General features: G+C 39.1%; 1 protein-coding gene across 1 annotated transcript in view; it reads left to right on the top strand.

The window, feature by feature from the left end:
* Positions 1-21,116, top strand: part of ANXA10 (annexin A10) — a 41,836-nt gene extending 20,720 nt beyond the window's left edge. Inside the window, exons 4-13 of the mRNA XM_048509689.1 lie at positions 1,511-1,624; positions 5,188-5,270; positions 5,678-5,685; positions 9,890-9,969; positions 10,661-10,714; positions 10,806-10,899; positions 11,799-11,894; positions 12,902-12,960; positions 17,431-17,553; positions 19,969-21,116. Coding sequence (XP_048365646.1) covers positions 1,511-1,624; positions 5,188-5,270; positions 5,678-5,685; positions 9,890-9,969; positions 10,661-10,714; positions 10,806-10,899; positions 11,799-11,894; positions 12,902-12,960; positions 17,431-17,553; positions 19,969-20,037 — 780 coding nt within the window. The 3' untranslated portion in view covers positions 20,038-21,116. The remainder of the gene's footprint in view (positions 1-1,510; positions 1,625-5,187; positions 5,271-5,677; positions 5,686-9,889; positions 9,970-10,660; positions 10,715-10,805; positions 10,900-11,798; positions 11,895-12,901; positions 12,961-17,430; positions 17,554-19,968) is intronic.
* Positions 21,117-22,843: the final 1,727 nt, after the last annotated feature.

Here is a 22,843-nt window from a genome sequence, read left to right as displayed (position 1 = left end):
AGTCTCCATTTGTATTATTAATCAGTTTTCCTTCAGGCATGCTGTCAGCAGTGAGTGTCTTAATGAATTAATTTCTATTCCTCGCGTGATTTAGTGGCTGTCAAATGTATCTAATGTGCATTCAGCAAAGATTACATATTGTTTCTTCATCATAAATTCATTTTTAATTTGTATGTCTCTTTCCTCATTGCTGCTGTGTCTGCTATGTTAATTATATGCACAGGGCCCATGGTTACCTTTAATTATTCGCCTTCTGAGAGCAGCTTTTGCATTAACAGTGCTATATTTCATTTGTAGTTTATACTACCTTTTTATTGCTATATCCCCTGCTACTGAAAATAATCATATACAATTCAGAATGAAATACTTAAAGGCAAGTTGTGCTGGAGCTCATGTCCTCTTGTGGTTGAATTCAGCCAATTAAAACCTATACCTTAAGTTGGGGATAATTGCTGGCTTGAGAGGAAGGCAGAAATTCCTACCCAACAAGACTACTTCATGTACAGAAATGTTCTTCTGAGTGAAGATCGACTTCCGACACTCCTTAAATATGTGTTCCCACTATCACAATTGGTCCCCAAATGACCGAGATCTGTTCACCTGGAGAAAATGACCACTTTGGAAGGTGAATTCTGTGACATTATACCCCATTGAAGTCATTCCTTTTCTAAACACTTTTTAGACTCCACACACACACACACACACACACACACACACACACACATACACACACACCCCCCACATATCTCCAGATATTTCTTTACCCTGAGCTAGCAACCCTGCCAAGTTCTGTTGGCTTAAGAGTTCTGTATCCACTTGGTCACTACAGAAGCTGGCTTTTCCTTGTGCCTAATACCTCTACAGGTTTTCTTTGTTTCACCCACTCCCCCACCCTGTCCCCCAGCCTACTTCTCAATGATAGGACTGTTTTGTTAAACCATTCCCCTGAGACAGTGATTTTAATTTAAAATATTGGCCTTGAAATCTCCATGAGGAAAGGTGATAGAAATTTATTTTTTCAAAGAAAGCTGGGGATTCAGATACCCTGCTTAAACTATTATTCGTACACTACAATACTATATCAACTTTTTACAGCTATTTTTTTAATTAAGGGGTGCTGTGATGCCATCAATAATGACACTGATGATCAGCATCTTCTCTTGAAAATCCTCATTATTTAAGCCATGTGCGCAAGAAAACAAACTGGTAACCAGGTAGGATAAACATGCAGAATAAACCTGCCCAAACCAATTCCAGTGCTAATGGACTGACCTCCAAGAAAACCAAGAATGACTCCAGCATATAGAAAAGGTCTCACATATGTACATTGAGCAAGAACTTTAGAATTTCTACTACAGATAAAAATAACCCTGTCTATTGCCTGTTGCTCTTAAACCAAACCAGTGAATGGGCAATGGTAAATCCAGTTTTAGTTTACTGGTTTTCAAGACTCTATATAGGCTATTGCACAGAATTATTACAGCCATGATGTTAACTTTCTTCTTCCAAGGATTTGATTACAGATCTGAAAGAAATTCTCTCACATCACTTCAAGGAAGTTATGGTTGGCCTGATTTATCCACCAGTATCCTTTGATGCCCATGAACTCTGGCATGCCATGAAGGTACACAAATAAGGATTCGTAACTGATAATCTTGAAATAGTTTGAAGCAAGGCATGAGAAGTAGGACATGGAGTAGTCTGGCTTGAGTGTTCTTGTCTTGTCCATTTTGCCAGGATAGCTTAATGTTATTTGCATTTGGGCGCCGGTAAATTTGAAATGGGAACAAATAATTGAGGCAATCAGTATCACAAAATATCACACAAAGGAGGTGAATTCAAATGCTGATTGACTGGACACAAAACCACAGATGCTAAGAACTTTATAAAAAATACCTCATTCCATCACCCCATAGAATTAGTTCAACAATTTGACTGCAAATAAAAAAGAACAGCATTCTGAATAATTTTGCATCTGTGCAGTGATGGCATTCACTGTAGCATTAATATGGATAACCACTACAGATCCACATTTATAATTTCCTGGCTTGTGTTGCATACATCTTAGGGTTAACATCAGCAGGATATGACCAGTGGTGGGATTCAAAAATTTTAACAACAGGTTCTGATGGTGGTGGGGCCAACGGGGCCAGGTGAGGCGTGGCGTGGTGGGGGCGTGGCCTGGGCGTTCCGGGGTGGGGCGTTCCAGAGCAGGGTGGGCAGCGCTGCGGCAGGGGTGCAGGTTCTGCACGCCCCAGGTGCAGTTCCCCCTCGCTCCGCCTCTGGATTTAAATAATGACCGTTTACAGTATTAAAAAAGCGATATACCGAAAGGTAGTGTATTATTTCTTTGTTTATATATATATATATAATTATATTGATTGATTTTATATGACAACATAAGGAAAGAAACCAAAGACTGTTTACAATTGTAAAGATATGACAAAAAATATCTAATTGTCTATCTCTTTGAACTCCCACCAAAACACCAACCAAAAATACAGCTTCGCCTCTGCACTATTTTGGCCTCCCTCCTTCCCATATTCCCCTGCACTCTCTACTTCTACCCTCTCTGATTCCTATAACCACTTCTTATCTATTTGTCATTTCATTTATTTATTTATCTATTTCCATTTATTTTATCTTCATTACGTAATATCATTACTTCCATTTGATACATAATTTTAAACACATACTTTATAATATGTGACACAAACATAATATTCTTTACACATTTTATTATCTATACATACTTACATACATACACATTTTAATATCTATAATATTTTATTTACTTATATTATTTCCCATTTCATTCTTACACCATAATCTATAATTATTTTTATATTTCATTTATATCATTTATATATATACTATTTATATATATCTTTATATATATCTTTATATTATACACACATTACATTATATCATTATTACATTATTTATAACAACACAATATTACATTTGAAAGATATACATATACATATATATATATATATATATATATATATATATATATATATATATATATATATATATAGAGACAATTTATTGCTATTTTACTACTTTATCTATTACACTTTGAAAGAAACCCAACAGAGTAGGATCCTAAAATCCCGACCCTAAAAAGCGTAGTTTAAACTCCTCTTCCAACGAGAGCTCTAAGAAAGAAATGAAACATCTTTACTTGCTACAATACTTTCCTAAATCCTTTTATAATGTAAAACAATGAACACATAAACAAAAAAGAAAAACAGGAATTATCAAACTCTATTTCCCAAACACTCCACCGCTTCTGTAATCTACTTCACACTATGCTGGCTCTTCATCAAGACACAGCCAACTTATGGTAAATCTAAGAGTGACAGGGACTAACAGATGTAGTTTTACTATAGAGTGTTTTCTGACTTTTGAATCAAATGGTAAGTCTAGGCTTTGACACAAATTACTTGTAAGCAGGGTAGAAACCAGGAAACAGAGCTTTAAACAGAGAGGGAAGATATGAGACAGGTGGGGGTATAATTTTTTTTAAATAAAATATTCCTTTCACTGACACACACAGCGTAACAGATCTCAGATACACCTCTGAAGATGCTAGCTACAGATGCATGTAAAACATTAGGGAACAAGAGATCCACCAAACCACGCTACACAGCCCGAAAACTCCACCATAATCAGTGTGTGGAAATCAACTGTTTTACAGGCTAATAGTTGAGGAGACCTACTATATAAAGTTGCTATTTTCCTGGTGAACTGATCTCTCTGTGCTTTTGGAAATCAGTTGTAATTCCAGGAGATCTCCAGCCACCACCTCGGGAGGTTGGAACAATATATGACTTGTGTCTGTGAAGCTACTCCATGAACTTATTTTAAGAGACACAATATTGTAAAATCACATACATGTACCTGCATAATTGTTTTAACTAAATGGGTTATGCAACTCCATTTAATAGCATAATATAAAAAACTACTAATTAAAACATTGCAGGTTCAATTGTTCATGGCTGAATGCATTCTAGCATCTATGAGATTAATTGTAAACTCCAGATTCTTAATCTATAAACTTTATAAATTGCTGCTTGTGTGCTGTTTGCATAATGCAGTTTTAAAGTGCAAGAATCTCTTCCTTCACTCATACTTCCACCCCAGCTCCATCCCATTCCCAACCCTTTCGCCAGTTTTCAAGCCCACCCCCCTCCATGAGGCAGAACTGGCCTCTACAAAACTGAAAATAGAAAATCATGTTTTCTTTTAAAACCTACCTCCACAATTTTCAGACCTTTCGTCGCTGTTACTGCAGCCATTTTTGTTAAGGGCGGAAGCTTAAGGTTTTACTTAGCTATTACTATAGCCATTTTTGTTAGAGGGCAAAAGCTATGGCTGCAGAAAAGAGACTTAAGTTAGGGATTGTCTGCCAATTCCTATCTCACTCTGAAATGAAGGTAAGTGTGTGGGAGTGGGCACCACAGGGTGGGGGTAGGGGTGGGGGTGCCTGGGGGGCAGGGGGCTGCGAGGGGCCCTGGGGGGTGATTTCGCATCCCCCACTTGACGAGATTTGTTGTACCCAGGGACAGAGATTACCCCCTTATCCCTAGTGGAGTTAATCATTAACAACCAGTTCTCCATAACCGGTTCTACCTAATAGGTGCGAATAGGCTGCATCCCACCTCTGGACACGACCCATTTCAAGTCAGCTGTTTCATGTTTATTATTTAGATCATGTTTATTAATTAAAAATATAATTTTCAATATTTATGTCCATTTAGTGAGGGATTACTTACTCCTAAGAAAATGCATATAGGATTTGTCTTAACAAAAACATGCCATGCTATTAAGTGGTGTATATATATCAGTTCTTTATTGCTCCCCAAGGATGCAATTAATATTAGCACAATTCACTCTGTGCTAAGGGATTATCTCACTTTCCATCTTGTTTCATCAAAGGAACTACTTGTGCACTTAAATGTAAAAACATACTGATAAACTGCCACAGACTTAGGTGGTCTGATCAATTCTATCCTAAAGCAAATGAGATAAAATCACCACTTTCCAGGAAACATTAACTTGAAAAGATACTACTAGAAAGTGCTTTTACAGAAACCAGCATGCTATACTTATTCAGAATCTATTAACTGCATTTGAAACCATTGTTTATACCAGCAATGTTTTTTTCCCACCAAAATGCAGGGAGCTGGGACAGAGGAAAACTGTCTAATTGATATATTAGCCTCAAGATCAGTCGAAGGAAGAATCTTCCAGGATGAAAGCTAGCCTACTTTAATGCGAATTAATTTTTTTTCCTCTGCAAAGTATAGAATAGTATTTACATAATATGCGTTATCTGAGAGGATATTTATATTATGAACTTGTTTTATACAATATTGTAATAATTTTCTCTCACAGGATCTTGGGAATTGCAGCTTAATGAGAGGCCTGATTACTTCAGAGATCCCTAGTCTCGCCCACATGCAATATTGTTTCAGTAACTCCCTAGGAGACACAATGGGCACTTCCCACTAAAGATTTAGCTCTGTATTTCATCTGCTCCCACAGCACTTCACGCTAAATCAATTTCAGAGGTGGATCCCATGCTACAAATTTTCTCCTATCTTTTTTAATGGTTTTCAACATTTACAAAAAAGGTTTTACTTTACACATGGAAGCCAGCAAAAGACAGCTGTTCTCGTAGGTCAGCTCTTTAATCCCCACTGAGTCTGCAATGCACTGCCCAGGTCCTTGTTGTTGTTTTTCAACAAGTGCAACATCAGTGCATTGAAAGCCCTATATCCTCATCCTTCCAACTCTGTGCATTTGAATACTGGTGGCATCTTTACCTCCCCCACTCTACTGTGACCCACCACAACAAATAGACAGCTCTGCTGACCCCTGGATTTACAATACAAAGTGTAATCCTTTCTATAGCCTCAGTGAGGCAGAACTTGGAAGGAGTTGCAAAGTGCCATTAGTTTCTAGGTCGAAATGGTTTACTTTTTTTAACAAATAACATCTTTAATATTAACATTTACCATTAAGAATTTACAGTCCTTTTAGGTTGCATTTTCTGTCCTTATATTTACCGCCTACTGATCATGCCAAGTCAAATTCTTTCTTTGCTGGTGGTTGGCTTATGAAGACTTCAGAGGCTTGGTGAACGGGATTCAAGATGATGAAGGTCCCCAAAAGAACTCCCCATCAATTACAAAATGATAGCAAAGCTTTCCGAAACAATAGAATTCTAACATTTACAAGTACAGCAAAATAAACAACTCCTTCCCACTAGTTCCCAACAACTTTGCAGCTACCTTAAACAAGGGCCCTTCCCACAAGCAAATAATGTCGTTTTCAAACCACTTTCTACAACTGTTTGCAAGTGGATTTTACATTCAAGACAGCTCAAACTTCAAAGAGCACTGAAAGCTTGGTTTGAAAGTGCATTATTCTGCATGATGTGGGGTAATGAGCCAGAAAGAATTAATGTAACCCTATGCCCAGAATGGCTGGGTTAGCCCAGAATGGAGTTGACCTTGGTAAGGGGGTGGAGACTCGAGCAGCAGAGAGGTTGCAAGAGCTCTTTGCAGAAGAAGCAAGGCTACCAGACTTGGACCTTGATTTCTATAAGCCCTATAACACCTTGCTAAGGTAATTTCAAAAAGAAATATTGTTGGGAACTACTGGGAAGCTGTAGTTGTTGTTTTGCGGTGTTGTAAATGTTGGAGTTTCTTGTGTCAGGGTTTTCTTTTGTGGTTTGTAATGGGTGAGAGTTCTCCTGGAAACCTTCATCATGTTGTAACTTGTTCATGAAGCCCTTGAGTTCTTCAGTGAGCCAGCCAACTTGCAGCTAGAAAATTTGGACTTGGCAATATCAGTAGACTGTAAATAGAGAAGGGATTCTTGAAATGCAAACTCGAACAGGACCTTGAATTGTAACGCTAAAATGCTGATGTTTTACAAGTGTTAATTGTAAAGAAAGCAAACCATTTTGTTGTTTAAAATTAGTTCTTTGCAACCCTTCCAAGTACTCGCCCCACAGAACCCACAAGCTGAGGTTACAATGGTATGGCTTCAACTACGTGGAGACTTGGAAGGTGAGATTGCAAAATATAAATTCTGCTTGCAATGGAAATGTGCAGCAAGTTGGGGTTTTGATCCCCATATAACTGTTGTTTTGTTATGTGATGTAAGTTCAAAGAGATGTTGCCTATGTGAATGTAAGAAGCACATATTGAAGTTGCTGTTTGGCAGTTGCATGAAGGAAGGGATTCCAGTTGCAACCCCCATCCCTTCTGCAAAACTAATTGGTTGAATTGCAACATTTGCTGGAAAGTTTTGCCAAACTTCCAGTGCAGCTAAGTTTGGAACAACAGTTGGAAATCCTTGCAAGGGGAAAGACAATGTTCTGGCATTCAGATGCAATCTCATGTAGTTCCTCCAAGTACAGGAATCTCTGGGAAATCACTGTTACAGCAATGATTTCAAAAGTTGTGACAATACCTGTTACTGTCGGATCTATTAGAATTTTAGTGGGGAGAATGTAACCCCCATGCCCAGAATGGGATTGGCTCCAGAATGGCTTGACCCAGTAAGGGGTGGAGACTTCGGAGCAGCCAGAGAGGCTGCAAAGAGCTCTTTTACCCAGAAGAAGCAAGGCTACCAGACTTGGACCTTGATTTCTATAAGCCCCAACACCTTGATTTAAGGTAATTTCAATACTGTTTGGGAACTACTGGGAAGGTAGTTGTTGTTTTGCTGTGTTGTAAATGTTGGAGTTTATTGTTTCAGGGTTTTCTTTTGTGGTTGTAATGGGTGAGAGTTCTCCTGGAAACCTTCATCATGTTGCAACCTGTTCATCAAGCCCTTGGAGTCTTCAGGAGCCAGCCAACTTGCAAAGAAAATTTGGACTTGGCAATATCAGTAGACTGTAAATAGAAGGACTTGAAATGCAACCTGAACAGGACCTTGAATTGTAACGTTAAATGTTGATGTTTTACAAGTGTTAATTGTAAAGAAAAGTAAACCATTTTGTTGTTTAAAAATTGGTTCTTTGCAACTCCTTCCAAGTACTGCCCCACAGAACCCACAAGCTGAGGTTACATTAAGAGCTTATAAAGAATTAATTCAAGGTCCCAGTCTGGTAGCCTCACTTTCTCCAACTTCACCAGTTTTTGCAGCCTGCTGCTGCTTTGAGTCTCCACCCCGTTCTGGGTCAACCCATTCTGAACGTAGGGGTTACACAAGCAGTAGCTGGAGATCTCCTGGAATTGCTGTAAATCTCCAGGGAGCAGGGAGCCACTTCCTCAGGCTCCATCTCTCAAAATCTCCAGCCTACAACTGGCATCCTTACCCACAGATGACAAAAAGGAGTAGCAGTGCCCAAACCACCATTTTGAGAGGAGATTCTGCAACCAGGAGTGAAAGGCTCCCTAGGCTTAGTGAATTTGGAGGACAGCCTTCTTCCATGCCCCCATTCTCTTCACACACTAACGGGGCAATCCTAAAAAGAGAAATCCTCCCTTCTGATAGTGACCTTGGATCGTTGAACCTGTCACTCTCTCAGCCTAACCTGTCTCACAGAATTTTTGTCCTATGAGGATAAACTGGAGGTAGGGAGAACAATGTTGCATGAGGCTTTGGATCCCCATGGGGGAAAAGTGAGGAATAAATATCTTAATAAAGGAATAAATACTACAACTATGGTTGATTTGTGAAACCAAGGATCAGTCCAGATTATTAAAACCTTTTTTGCTGGTTTCACTGTCTCGTCCCCATTTTCCCTACAAAGACCAAGCTGATAGCCCAAGCTATACAGAGCCTTTAATTTAGCTTAATTAAACAATGATTTCCTGTAATGTCTAAACTGAGCCATAGCTTTTGAGACCAGACCATCACTACATGAATACTTCTGCTGCTGCTGTTCACAACCTGTAGTTAGGGGAACTTTAAGGAAGAAGTTAATAATGAACTTGAACCCCTGAATTCCCTGGAACAACGATTGAAACACTGTTCTAGCTGGTAGAGGGCTGCTGTAAAATTTTAGGACATATCAAAATGACAAGAAAACACTTAAATATCTTCCCTGGAACAGTCTTACATTTCCTTCCTATTGATCCTAATGGCCAGAGGAAAGTTTGCAGTATGGTGTGTAGCTGTGCATCTGAAAAAGCTGACCTGAAAATAAGCCTGAAAAAAGTCATTTTGACTTTTTGGAGGTTTATTCTCATCCCAAAATGGTAGCAATTAAAGGGAGTTGAAAAGCAGATCCCCAAAATGCTGATCCCCCCCCCCCCCCAGCATTTTTCAGACTGCTTTGGCATAACTGCCATTTTAAAAAGCGGGGAAGGCAGCAGAACTGGATGCCGGGCTTAGCTCAGCTGACCTAGCATTCAACTCTCCCGCACTGCCTGTGAAGCCTGCTTCGGCTTTACAGGTGGCAGGGGAGGCAGCAGGCATTCAGTTCTGCACCTCGGAATGTTTTAGGTTTGGCTTTAAAACTGAAAACAGTTCATATGGGACTTCAGCTTTTTCAGAAATTTCCGGGTCTTTTAAAGCCACCCCCCCTAAAAATACTGAACAATGGCCCCTTCCGCACATGCAAAATAATGCGTTTTCAAACCACTTTCACAACTGTTTGCAAGTGGATTTTGCTATTCCACACAGCTTCAAAGAGCACTGAAAGCAGTTTGAAAGTGCATTATTCTGCATGTGTGGAATGAGCCAATGGTGCACCCCCTAGTGGTATGAGTGGGTACAACTGAAGAGGGAATTTGGTTAAAACTGTTTAAGTAGAAGGGCCTTTTACTCATCAAAAAAACTTTGGATTGTAGACATTCCCTTTGCTCAAGAAGTTAAGCTGACCATTATATGTTAATTCAGTTATTGTTTTCTTCTGTAGAATATAACAGTGACCTTCTTCAAGACATTTATTCTGAGACCTCTGGTCACTTCAGAGATACACTTATGAATCTTGCTCAGGTACGATGCAAACAAGTTCTCTTTTAGTAAAAAATAAAAAATGTGGGAGGAGTAAAAGATTATCACATTGTTTGACGATCTTTTGACTTTTAATTTCACCAAGGTTAAAAATAAATTTTGGAAGATTAAATAATAATTAAAATGTTCATCTATAGTATCATGGCCAATGTTCAGCTGCTGAAACTGGTAACTTCCACCTTCCTTTAAAAGGATATTTCAATGTTCAATTACTTTTTATTCCCACAAGTTCCATGTTTTTTAAAAACAAAACTTCCCAAGAAAGCATCTTTAGTCCTGCTCTTTTCCCAATCATGTACAATAAAATATACGATCATATATTTAAAATGTAACTTGACAGGCAGCTGTGTGTACAGGGGGTTGTATACATGTATACACAGAAGAAGTGAAAAATATAAATGAAAATCTGTGTGTGAATTAAGACTACAGGGATATGGACATATGAAGCAACTGCAGGTAAATGACATTGTGAAGATGCATGATCTAACTGACCAAACAATAGGCAAAGAAGCAATCTCTGAACATGTGTAGATCACTTTTACTTCAAATAATACTATAGGTTACTAATCCTTTTAGTGACTACAAGGGCTTCTAGTGGGCAAAACAGTATGATACATTGGCGTATAATCACAAGTTTTTCCTTTTTTACATATTATACCTGTTACTTTTTCAGGGAACCAGGCAAGAGGGATATGCAGACCCTGCTATGGCTGCTCAGGATGCTATGGTACCAGCACATATTTGCAGTTTTAAAACGTTTCTGAAATGTGATTTGAAATAGTAGCTTTTTTCACATCATTCATCTTTTAATGGTCTAGGTCATCTGGGAAGCATGCCAGCAAAAAAGTGGGGAACACAAAAACATGCTGCAAATGATTCTATGCAACAAGAGTTATCAGCAGTTGTGGATGGGTAAATATTTTCATCATTTCTGCAATTGCCACACTGCTTATGTGAATAAGTAAGAGAGTAAAGCAATACGGACCTTGGCTAAACATGAGAAGCTACCTCTGCAATCACTGATGATTTCAGAATGAGACTTAAATTAGCATCACACAAATGAACAAGTTGCTTCTTTCCCCCTTCACATACACCATTTGGTGTATGAGTTCATATGGAGGAACTTCAATGGACTTGTGTGCCATTCAGCACACATGAGAATACATGCTTTTGCTATACTAAATTGTATCACAGCAACATAAGGAAGTTTTCATATGTTCTTTTAATATTGAACAGCACGGTAATTGAGTAAACCAGCTCTTTTGACAAATTTTTGCTTTGGCCAAATCATTTCTCCTGTGATCATGCTTAGTGTCATTATTATTGCAGAACAGAACATAAGCATAACTAGAATCATTATCTAATTAATTTTTATTTGTGTATTTGTTTGAGCGGTAGAAATTGTTTAACCTGTCCACACTGAGTTTTCGCTTCAACTCAGTTTCTTAGCACCATCAGTTTTCCCTCACCTGAATTGTATCATTTTGCCAATTCCTGTTCTGATTTAGGGCAGGGGGTTGAGCGTTTTAGAAAAACTTGAAGAAAAAATAGGAAACCAATGATTGGCAAGTGGTAATGTGTTTAAGAGAAAGACTAGATACAGATAAGAAGCTGAGCGGCAAAATCTCAGTGTAGAAAAGCCCCATGTTTCTTAACGATAGAATTAATATCTTTCCCATAACTGAGCACGATGTTAGCTCAGCGCATACTCTTAACTTTGTTGAAGTATCTGCCAACCAGCAATTGAGAAAGGCACCAGTGTTCTGCTGACAAAAAGCTGTTTATCAATCATAAATATGTATGTCTTTCAGTTTTTCAGGAGTTTCAGAGTATCTCTGGACAAGATATAGTAGATGCCATTACTGAATGCTATGATGGATATTTTCAGGAACTACTGATAGCAATAGGTAACTAAATCTGTATTATTGCAGTATGTTATAATCTTACTATTATATTCATCAACTGTACTAAGTGTTGGTATATTTGCCCCTTCCTATTTTCGTTTTATAAAAGTTGCACATTTCAATTAAAGAGATATAAAGGACACCTACAAAAGTGGAAAAATTGAGATTTAAGCTGATAAAAGTATCCAATCCAATCCAATCACCTTTATTAGGCATAAATTAAGAAGTTGTTTATGATCTGGCTGAAAATTGTTAATCAGGGGTGACAACAGATTGAAAAGAAAAGTATCCTATACATCTGCAAAAACACAAAAATAAGCTTTCTAACCAAGAGTGGTAGCACCTATGGAGCAGGGAGGAAATTGCTACTCCCTCTGAGGGAGCAGTAAATTGAATTCCTTGTTTTATTGCTTTTGTTCCTACATATTAGCTGTGTCAGCCTGTGGAAGTCTAGACATTGAAAACTAGGGGCAAGAGTTTTTAGACTCCAGTGTTTTAACGGTGCTCCAATGTTTTAATGGTATAGAATTAAGCCTTTTATCTTTCTGTTGCTCAGATTCTCTCTGTCAAGTAACATCTATCAGATGTGTGTTCAACCTAGACAAATCCTTCTGTTCTTGGAGTCTGGTTCAGACTTCTAAAGCACTTAATGAAATGGAAGACATAAGCCAATTCATTGCCAGCAGCATTTGGAACTGTTAGTTCTAGGAAGAAATTCTTTTGATAACTCCATTACAGAGTTGGAAAGCAATATTTCTCAGCCCATACTAGCAGAGAAATTTGAGAATCTTGTTCCACACTATAAAGCACTGAATCAGAGAACTGTTCAGCCATTAGAATTCTTCCCTCCCACCTCAAGTTCAACCCACCTGTTTTAAGCATATGTCCAGCAAAGGCTAAAGCATGGGAAAGAATATACTACTACAGGCAAAAATAATTATTAGTTTTGTCTGATTGTAATAGAGAAGTTTTGAAGATTGTAACATCTCTTTGTCTGACTTTGTCCTTAGTTCTATGTATGAGAGATAAAGCTTCCTATTTTGCTTATAGACTTTACACCGCAATTCATGTAAGTATGAACATAATTTAAACCAATTGCTTAACTAGTTTCTCGTTTGTTACTTGGCCAGAAAAATTGGAAAGAAATCCAGGCAAAAACACTTCTGTGATTGGCTAAAGAACAGTGCTACTCCTAATCTGGAATCCTATTCTAATTTTCTGCCCCCACTTCCACCCTCCCCTCTCTATAAGTTATTGCAGTCCACATTAGCACTTCAGCAGTCTAATAGAAAACAGCAAGCTTTTCCATTTGTCTGTTCAAAGATTACTCTCCTTTTCCCCCAGTGGTAGAGCAACTGTGTTGCATGCAAAAGATCCCGGGTTCAATCGTTGGAGGCTCCAGTAATAAAGATCAAGTAGGAGGTGATATGACAGACCTCTACCTAAAACTTTGAAGAGCCACTGCCAGTCTCACTAGATAGTACTGACATTCATGAACGAATGCTTTGATTCACTACGGTATATGTGGAAATGTGTTCTCCATTTAGATAAACTGAGATTCTTCTACTTTAAATTCCAGCTAACCTACCAAATATCTGTAGATCTATCTCTTAATAGGACAATGTGTTTTTATATTCCACTGAAAATACATCGCTCTGCACGGCCTCTTCCGCCCTCTGGTGTGGAAATGTGAAATTACAAATTGTGAATCATTAGAATGTTTTATCTAGAAACACAACCGATTCATGCGCATTTCATTTTCTTAACATTTCATTTGCATTTAGATGTGCTTAAAGGCAAAATTGCACCTTCGGATCATATCCATAGTCATCTATTCCCCCAAGAAATATTGTCTAATATTGTTAGATTTATGTTTCAGAAAAAAATTTTAGTATCATAAAGTCCAAATAATAAGCCTGCAACCTGCAAAGTGTTTGTCAAGTTAATGTAATTGCCTTGAAGATCCTGAGTAGAGTTAGGTACAGGCACCACAAAAATGTTTTAAATGAAATAAAATAAATAAATTTAGGGCACATGTACATAGTCTTTTTCCTAGAGTATGTTCCAGGAAGAATTTGTCCAGTTCATTCAACTGTTCTATGTTTTTTTCCATAAAGAAAGAGTTTTTACCCCCACGTAACGCTCAATGCAATGACTGCATAGAAATGTACCCATAATTTTCCCACCAGGCTGGAAGCGATGTAAAAGCAGTACAGAAATAATCTCTTCTTGTGAAAAAAAAAAAGCAGGAAGAACAACGGTTAACATTTTCCATTCTCTTACACTGTTCTCTTCCTTGATTAAGGAATCCTGGCAGTATAATTGGCAACAGGGAAAAAAAAGTTGAGTAAAATGAAAACAGAAGAAAGTATAATTTGCGACTGAGCCCATAGAGGATTTTGTTCACATGAGCTACAGGATGAGTTATGCAAAATCCATGACATGTTTATTCTAACAAATACCCAGTGATGAAGGCTCTTCAGGGACATGGTGACTAGAGAGGGTTTTTCAGATTTAGACTGTACTAACACTGTAAAGATGCATATTCAAATTTTTAAAAAACCCTTCTTACGTGTATTTCAATATTGTCATCATTCAGATGTGATGCTTCCCCATATCCCTAATTAAGTAAGATTTTTAAAGAACATATTAAAAGCGATGTTTTTACACCCATCTATGTTTGCACGAGAGACCATCATGACAGTGAAGTGTGGAATGACTCCTGTAAAAACAAGCTGCACTGGTATAGTTCAAAGCAACAGTAAGGCAAAATCTTTCATTGATCCCTGAAGTATTTATTTCACAAAATGTATACTGCAGCTCTCTGGCCTCATGTGGGATGAAGCTGCCTTATACTGAATCAGGCTAGCGGTCCATCAGAGTCAGTACTGTTTACACAGATGGGCAATGATCTCAGGCAGTATTCTTTAACACCATTTACTGCTAGATCTTTTCAGCCAGCCCCCCCCCCCCCCCCCCCAGTAGAGTTTGTTTAAGAACAGGTGAGACTGCTACGCAGACTTCACAGACTATTCCCGGGCCAAAAAAAAAATTGCATCCAAATGCCAATGCATTATTTTCACCATTCGTGCTGATGTTCTGTGTGCATGGGTTCTGAAATGTAACAAAAATAAATATCTCACATTACATTTGCACATACAATTACAGGCCCATGTATTAATAAGAGGCTTCGCTTTAAAAACAAGTTCTTAGAAAATGTTAATAGAATCAAATACTGGAAACAGGTCTTTAATACACACACCCCTTTGTTGTTTTCATCTGTAGAGGAGCCCTAGTATCAGAGGTGGGATGCAGCCTATTCGCACCTATTCCGTAGAACTGGTTACTAAAATTTTCTCAGTTCGGAGAACCGGTTATTAATGATTAACTCCACTAGGGACAAGGGGATAATCTCTGTCCCTGGGTACAACAAATCTCGTCAAGTGGGGGATGCAAAATCACTCCCCAGGGCCCCCTGTGGCCCCCCTGCCCCCCATGGCACCCCTCCCCACGTGTGTATGAACTGTATGAAATAATACAATCTATAGTAATTCTGGTTTTTTTGTTCACTGGTATAAAGGTCGGGAAAGTATTATAGGTAAAGATTTTTCATTTTCTTTTTTCCCCTTGAAATTTATATTGGAAAGAGGAGTTTGTAACATGTAAACAGTTTTTGGTTTCTCTCCTTACTTATGTTATTATTTAAAATAAATCAATATAATTATATAAAAAAGAAATAACTACACTACCTTTTAATTATATTGGCTTTTTTTTTCATCCTTTAAACAGTCATTATTTGAGATCCTAGAGGTGGGAGCAAAGGGGAAACTGCACACCTGGGGTGTCGCCAGCTCCTCGAGTCCTTGCCACAGCTCCCGCCCAGGGAGATGCCCTGCCCCCCAGAATGCCTGAGGTCCGCCCCCATCATGCCGCCCAGCCCCATTGGCCTTTCGTTGCACAATTTTTAAAATCCCTACAAGCGCGCGAGAACCTGTTACTAAAAATTTTGAATCCCACCACTGCCTAGCATGAATGACAAATGCATCATGCTATCCTGCCAATAAGTTTTTTTCCCCTTAAAAGAATAAAGGAAATACATCCTCCTGCAGGCTAATGAAGTACTGTTCAGACAGTTTTGTCCATTAGATGTCCTCATTGTTCCATGAAAAGTCAAACTCATCTTGTTCAGAAACAAGTTGGGTATTCAAGTATTAGATAATAAAGTACTATATTTGTCACACTCATTTCCTTAATTATAGGTCATGACATAAGGAAATATGTGTCAGGACATAATCCAGATTTCCTGCAGCGGCTGGAGACAGCGTGGCAAAGGTGGCGCAATGCTGCCTCCAATGGTGCAGAAAGAAAAAAAACAAGTTCTCCATGGGGCCCAATGGTCTTATGACACCCAAAAGGATGGCATAAGTCCAGGGCTGTGGCCAGAGTGCAAGTGGCCGCAAGCCCAAGGTAGAATCCAAGTAATGTTGGCTCCACCCCCAGGAACACCCTAGCCTGCACCCCCCATGCCAGAATCACCCCAACACAGATCTGTTGCAGCCCAGACTTCTGGGTTCACCCCTGCATAGCTGAGGGGCAGCCAGCCATTGGCACATTTGCTCCCTGCGCTGGCGGGGATGCCCCTTATGTAGTGGGGGTGGAGGCAAACATCCTGGCACAGGTGAACATAATGTAAGAAAAGGAAGGAGAAAGATAGCTGGCTGGATCGTGCAGTCACTGACATAGAGCCAGAGAGGCTAGAATACAATAGAAAAAAATGGGAAGGTTCAGGTTACTTCTTAACAATTATCAAAGCAGCAACCTTCTCTGGCAGGCTCATCAAAATAAATTTAGACTGCTCACAATCACAGCTGTGATCTTGTGTGTGCCTCATTTATTTTGGCTGATTTATTTTGGCTGATTTGGCTGAATAGTTTCCAAGTACATTATTCACAACAAATCCTCAAACTTGTCGCTTAAGTTTAGACAAGAAGTCTCAACTGAAATAAAGTTTAAGGACTCAGTAAAAACTATTTTAACTAGAAAGACTGTACATCATATGCACCATTATATCAAATATTCTTTGTGGAAATTTCTAATGACATTGGAATAAATGACTTCCCCAAAGCAGCAAGTGGAATTTTGAGAAGAAATTGCCGTTACCTGCCATTTCAAAATATTTTCCCTTTTATTGGCCCTTCAGTGTGTACAAGGCAATATTTAGAAACAACTAAAGACCATCCTGAGTAATAAACATCTTTGACAACCGTTCTCTGTGGTATTTTGTGACTACTTGTTCCAATTTACCCTGGGGGACACAATGGGTTGCATGGATCCAGGGAGCCTTTTCCAATCTTGCTCAGTTCGCTTTCTTACTATCTATCCAGGTAGATCCCATGTTTTTCAGTAAAGACTTTTTGGTGGTCAAATGGGATCTCCTCTTTGCTAGTGGAAAAGCTGGTTGGAACCATCCCAATGTTAATGTCCTTCAGTCATGCAGCGTTAATAAATATTACAGTTACATTTATGTTGTCTCCTTCAGGAACTAGGATTTCATAACAAAACAATCATACGGATTCTGATTTCCAGAAGCGAAACAGATCTGATGAATATAAGACAACGCTATAAGGAGAGATATGGAAAATCACTGCTTCATGATATCAAAGTAAGTCTCTTACTCACTGCTTGCCTTGGTGCAGAGGCATAGCTGGGTCTGAGTGTGCCCGGTGCATACTCTTTGTTTCCGCTGCCCTCGCCACAGGGCCCTGCTCCCCGGCCTGCCCCTTACCTTAGTTCAGCCTGGAAAAGCGGTCTGTTCCCTTCAGGCTGAAAACGGCCTGGTGGGAACTACACTTCCCATGAGACCCTAGGGCTCACAAGGACTCCTGGGAAGTGTAGTTTCCTCCAGGCTGTTTTCAGTCTGAAGGGAACAGGCCACTTCTCCAGCCTACATTGTTTCACTAAGGTAAGTGTGGGGGGTACGGAAGATAAGGGGCGCCGTGGGGGAGTGTGGGGGCAATTTCCTGCCCCACCCCGCAAGGCACATGCCCAGTGCAACGTGCACTCTCTTCCCCCTGGTAGATCCACCTCTGTCTTGATGTGGCTTGTGGATTGGAATCATTTAGTCATTGAGAAGAAGTCAGCGATCTTCAGCTACTCTCATGCAGAATCATGACATAAGGACACAAAGTAAATAATTGCTTCGAATATTTAATAGATGGTTTGCATCTTAACTCAAATTCAGTCTACCTGTCCATCTTCTGCTATTTTCCATGTCTACCTACACAACTAGAAATAATCATTAAAAGTGACACTGTGTATAGTCAACTATAATTTTTGGCCTGTACTTCTGGGAAGACAATGTAAAGTTCAATGTCTGCAGGACCTAAGCTATTATTACATTTGGTGTCAATGACAACTGGGGGAAAAAAACCAATACAATGAAGTTAATCATGTCACTTCAGAAGAGAGGAACTCCACCAATACATACATAAAAAAACTATTCCAACTTTACAAATTAAATCAAAAAATTACTGTTCAGTTTCAGTGTTACTCTAAGAACATAAAACATTTAGGAGTACAGGTTCTGAAAACAGTAGCTGGGTTCTCGAATTGTTATCAGAGGGTCGGGAAAAGGATTAAGAAGTATTTTTTAAAAAATAAACAGTATTAAATATGTACACTTGGTTATTTTTTACATATCAAGTTAAATGAGTGGCGTGCTTAATAATCTCTGCTGAATAGCAGAAAATAGTAGATCTCTCTGCACATAGCTTCTGCACATTCACAGAACGTGAGGAAAATGAGAACAAGTTCACTGGCCCCACTCCCCACCTACATACACACTCCCTCTTCATGATCAGAAATGTTCAGAAAGCAAGGTCTCTATTCATGGGGAGGGAACCTATGCACAGATGCTTCCTTGTGGTACAAATCCTGTGTTCACAAGCCAACAATCACAAGCAGCAGGGTCAGTGTGCTAGTGCCTGTTCCCGTTCTCCATGCATTTCAGCCATCTGTGGAATGTTCATGTGTGGAAGAACTATTGTTCCAAAATCTGCAGATTACATCAATACCCCTAAACACATGCATGCTACAACTATATGCATAGTCAGAGCATTATGATACAACAATAATGACAGAAATAAAACAAACTTATAATTAAAAGCTGGAAAAAAATCTATGGCAAAAATAAGGATGATCCAGCTGCACATGGCTTTTGTCCATGCCCTTAAACAGCTCAGTTTCATTGCAGGCCTCCTCAGAGTCATATACAGTGAACCCAGTGTATCAGGTCTAGAGCACAGGAAAAATACCTTAAGAATGTGTTCTGTAATCTTCAGTGTTGTTATGATGTTGTTCCAGAAGTATATTCTTGCTTTCCCTCTTAGTTCATGCCACAAGATCATCATCTTGTGTTAGTGGAGGAATATGAATGCTCTCTGTTTACTTCTGCAGCCCTGATTCCTTCTCAGCCTATACTTTTTTTAGGATAAAGATGAGACCAGATTTGATCATTCATCCACCATTTCCCGGATCACCTTTGTTCAAGAATGCTCCACTTGTGTTTGGGGGACAGAACTAGGTAGGCATCAGGATCCAAACAGAGCATTCTAGAACAAAGATGGCCCAGGAAGTGGTGGATTAATTCTCAAACCTGGTGTCATCTTTGTCCTGAAAAAGGTATACCTCTGAATTGGGTGGGAGATGCAGATGAGGAACTAAGCCCACTTGGCTATGGCTGCTGCAGTTGATCTTCCTGCTTATATATCTACCCTCAAGAAAATGAGAGACAGGCTGAAAAATCACATCTTCAGGAACAACTAAAAATTATTTCCATCTTTGTACCCAGACAGTAAGACACAGGGAAATTCTGTTTTTTTTAATTCATCTTGGTTGCTCTGCTTGTCAACCTCACATACAAATGCAGAAAATCCTGCCAGGAGGTCTGCCCTCAATTTCAAAAAAGTCAATTAATCTGTGAAATAACCATTAAATTATAAACATGTTGTAAATGCCTAATAAAGGTCACTGAAACTGAATTATAAACATATTTGACAAATATTTATTTACATTACAGCATTTTGCCTCTGGACACTATGAAAGTGCTTTACTTGCCATCACTGCTGGAGATGCTGAAGACTATTGAAAAGGAAAAAAACAGTTCTGGAATCAAAAAAGTTCTAAGCAGCAAACTTTTTAATAGTAATCCAAATGGAAGACTGTGTTTCACTGTCTGCTATTACTTTAATGTGACCCAGAGTTGTGAATTATTTTAAGCAAATCACAGCTTTTACTTAACAGACTATTGACCTTATCTGACTTCACTACCCATCTAGTCCTTATGTTCTGCAGTGTTCCACCATAGCACTGTGGGAAGATCAGTTTCCTAATCACTTGTCCCTCCACCCTTAATTCTCTGCAGAACTCACACTGGTTCAGGTCAATTTCTGATCTAAAGGATTCTGGAACCATGTGCGTACCTCCACACGTTAGTCACATTGCCTTTTTTAAAGAAATCCTGGCTAATGCTGTGATACACACAGTGGTACTCAAGTTTAAAATTCAACCCCTTATAACAGTCTGTCATTGCAGAAATAAAAATGCTGTATATCCAAGTACTCTGATTGGTCGGACCTGTTGATTACAGTTCTAATGACCTGATCTTTCATACTACTATGCTAAGCTGTCTACTCTTAGATCAGGGATAAGATATGGATAATTATTTTCTAATTCCAATGATGACACATAGTGCCCCTCCCCATCCTTCCAGTATATCCCATTCAAATCCTTTGAACTGTATTGTGATTCAGTAACTGAAAACAATACAGTCTTCTATATCTACTCCTTAAAAGTAAGAGATCTGGAAAAAATGGGGCAACACTGGACTTTCCTTATCTAGTTGCCAAATAAGTAGTGCTATTTTAGCAACTGCAATACAAATGGAACAGAACATTGATAAAAATTGGACTGCCAAACAACAAAGATTAACATTTGCATAAAGCTGGATCCAACCCAAGTATTATACAAAAAATGACACATATTTTAACAACTGTAAGACCTCTTTTATTCCTTTTCCTAGTGATGCTGTTGGGTTTATAATTAAGTCATCTTGTTTAAGCTCTTTCTTAAGCAAGACCTACTATCAATTACAGAAATATTTCCTTATGCCACAATTTCACAACTGTTGGATTAACACTAAATAAATCTGCAACAATCCTGCAGAAATTGTTTGTATTATTATTTATATCATGTCATCAACGTTGCATACAGGGTACAAGATGGTTTCTGCTCTAAGCTTCCTGGCATAAGGATGACAACAACAGACGGAGGAAGAAAGGGATAAACAGGAGAAAATAAATTAACTTCAGTTGCGTGAGCCTGATCTTACTTTCAGCAGGGAAGAGGGAAAGCAGACTTTAGAGGCTATTGTAAAATCTTACTCAGAGAAATCTTGCTCCTTTGATTACAATAGATTTGAGTCCAATAGCATCTTAGAGCCTAACAAGAAGGGAGCTTTGACTCTCAAATGCGTATAGCCCAAACATCTTTTTGGTCTCTAAGATGCTATTTGGGCTCTGTTTTAGCTAATGCAATGAAGAAAGCAATTATTTGACCTCTGCTCAAGAAGTCTTCTTCACCCAAGGAAGAGCTCAACAATTAAAGACCTGTCTCTATAATTTCTTGACAAGGCAGTGGTAACATATTCCTGAATAATATATCTGACTTTGACCCATTCTCATCTTGCTACAGACCCAGTTTTGGAAGAGAGAATGGCATTAATAGTCCTGCTGCATTATAATGTAGAGATGAATGGGGAAATATTTATTTGTTGATTCTACTAGGTTTGACAGCAGTTCTGGAAATAATGACGCATTTGATTTTGTTGGCCTGTTTAGAGCATGAGACCAGATTGAGTATAGTACTCTAGTGGTTTCAATCCTTTGTGTGGCATCCTACTCAGAGTCAGAGAGAGGCAAATGGAGATGTTGAGCAGGTTCTCTGTTGACCTGTGTAGTGCACCATAGGCTTATCCTTTCACCAGTGCTATGTAATATGTGTGTTATATCTTTGAACAAGATTATCCATAACCAGGGGAAAATATTGTCAATATGTTAATACTCAGCTGCATATTTCATTAAGCAATGGCATAATGCCCATTGGGCAAGGTGGGCATCTGCCCAGAGCACCACCTTGTGGGGGGCATCAAAACGCAGGTTCGTTTTTGGGTATTTTTAGTGGTTTTCCATTTTTGGCCTGCAGGGGGCGCGGTTTTTATTTTAAGCTTCAGAGTGGCACCCAAGAAGAAATTTTTCAGCTTGTCATTATCCAAAGGGAGACTGTCCTTATGCTACCCCCCTAAGTTTGGGTAGGGAGGTTTTGGTTCCAGGAGTATCCAAAGTTAACAAGGACTCCCAAAGGGGGTGTACCCCATCTACTCCCCATTGTTTCTAACAATGGGAGCCTTCATATTCAGAGGAGATGGTGCCTACCTAATTTTGAGTGCGGGTCCATAACTTTGGCCCCCCTGAACTCAACACTTCAAAAATCAACCTCAGAGGGGGGTATCATTGGGGCAGTCTCCTTGAGGGAGACCTTAGAAAGTTTTGAGACTGTGCCCCTCAGAAATGTGCCCTCCCCAGCTGCAACCCCCCATTGAGCAGCAATGCAGAACAAAGAACAAAAACTCAATCGCAGACAACAAAGAGATTCTTGGGCAGAATTTCTTGGGATGTTCCTGCACCCAGGGTGCATTTTCTGGACATTATCAAAGCATCGTAACAAAATTTCAGGATATAATCTGGAGACTGTCATGAAGGCACCCCCCAAGTTTGGTGCAGTTTGGTTTAGGGGGTCACAAGTTATTGGACTCTCAAAAGGGTAGCCCCATCTCCTTAGCAAATAATGGAGGATGGGGCCCATTTGAGGGCCCATAACTTTGGACCCCCTGAACC

Source organism: Sphaerodactylus townsendi, linkage group LG10 (assembly GCF_021028975.2).
Source record: "Sphaerodactylus townsendi isolate TG3544 linkage group LG10, MPM_Stown_v2.3, whole genome shotgun sequence".
Classification (NCBI taxonomy): domain Eukaryota; kingdom Metazoa; phylum Chordata; class Lepidosauria; order Squamata; family Sphaerodactylidae; genus Sphaerodactylus; species Sphaerodactylus townsendi.
Note: the sequence above shows the minus strand (reverse complement) of the source record. Positions and strands in the feature narration are given on the sequence as shown.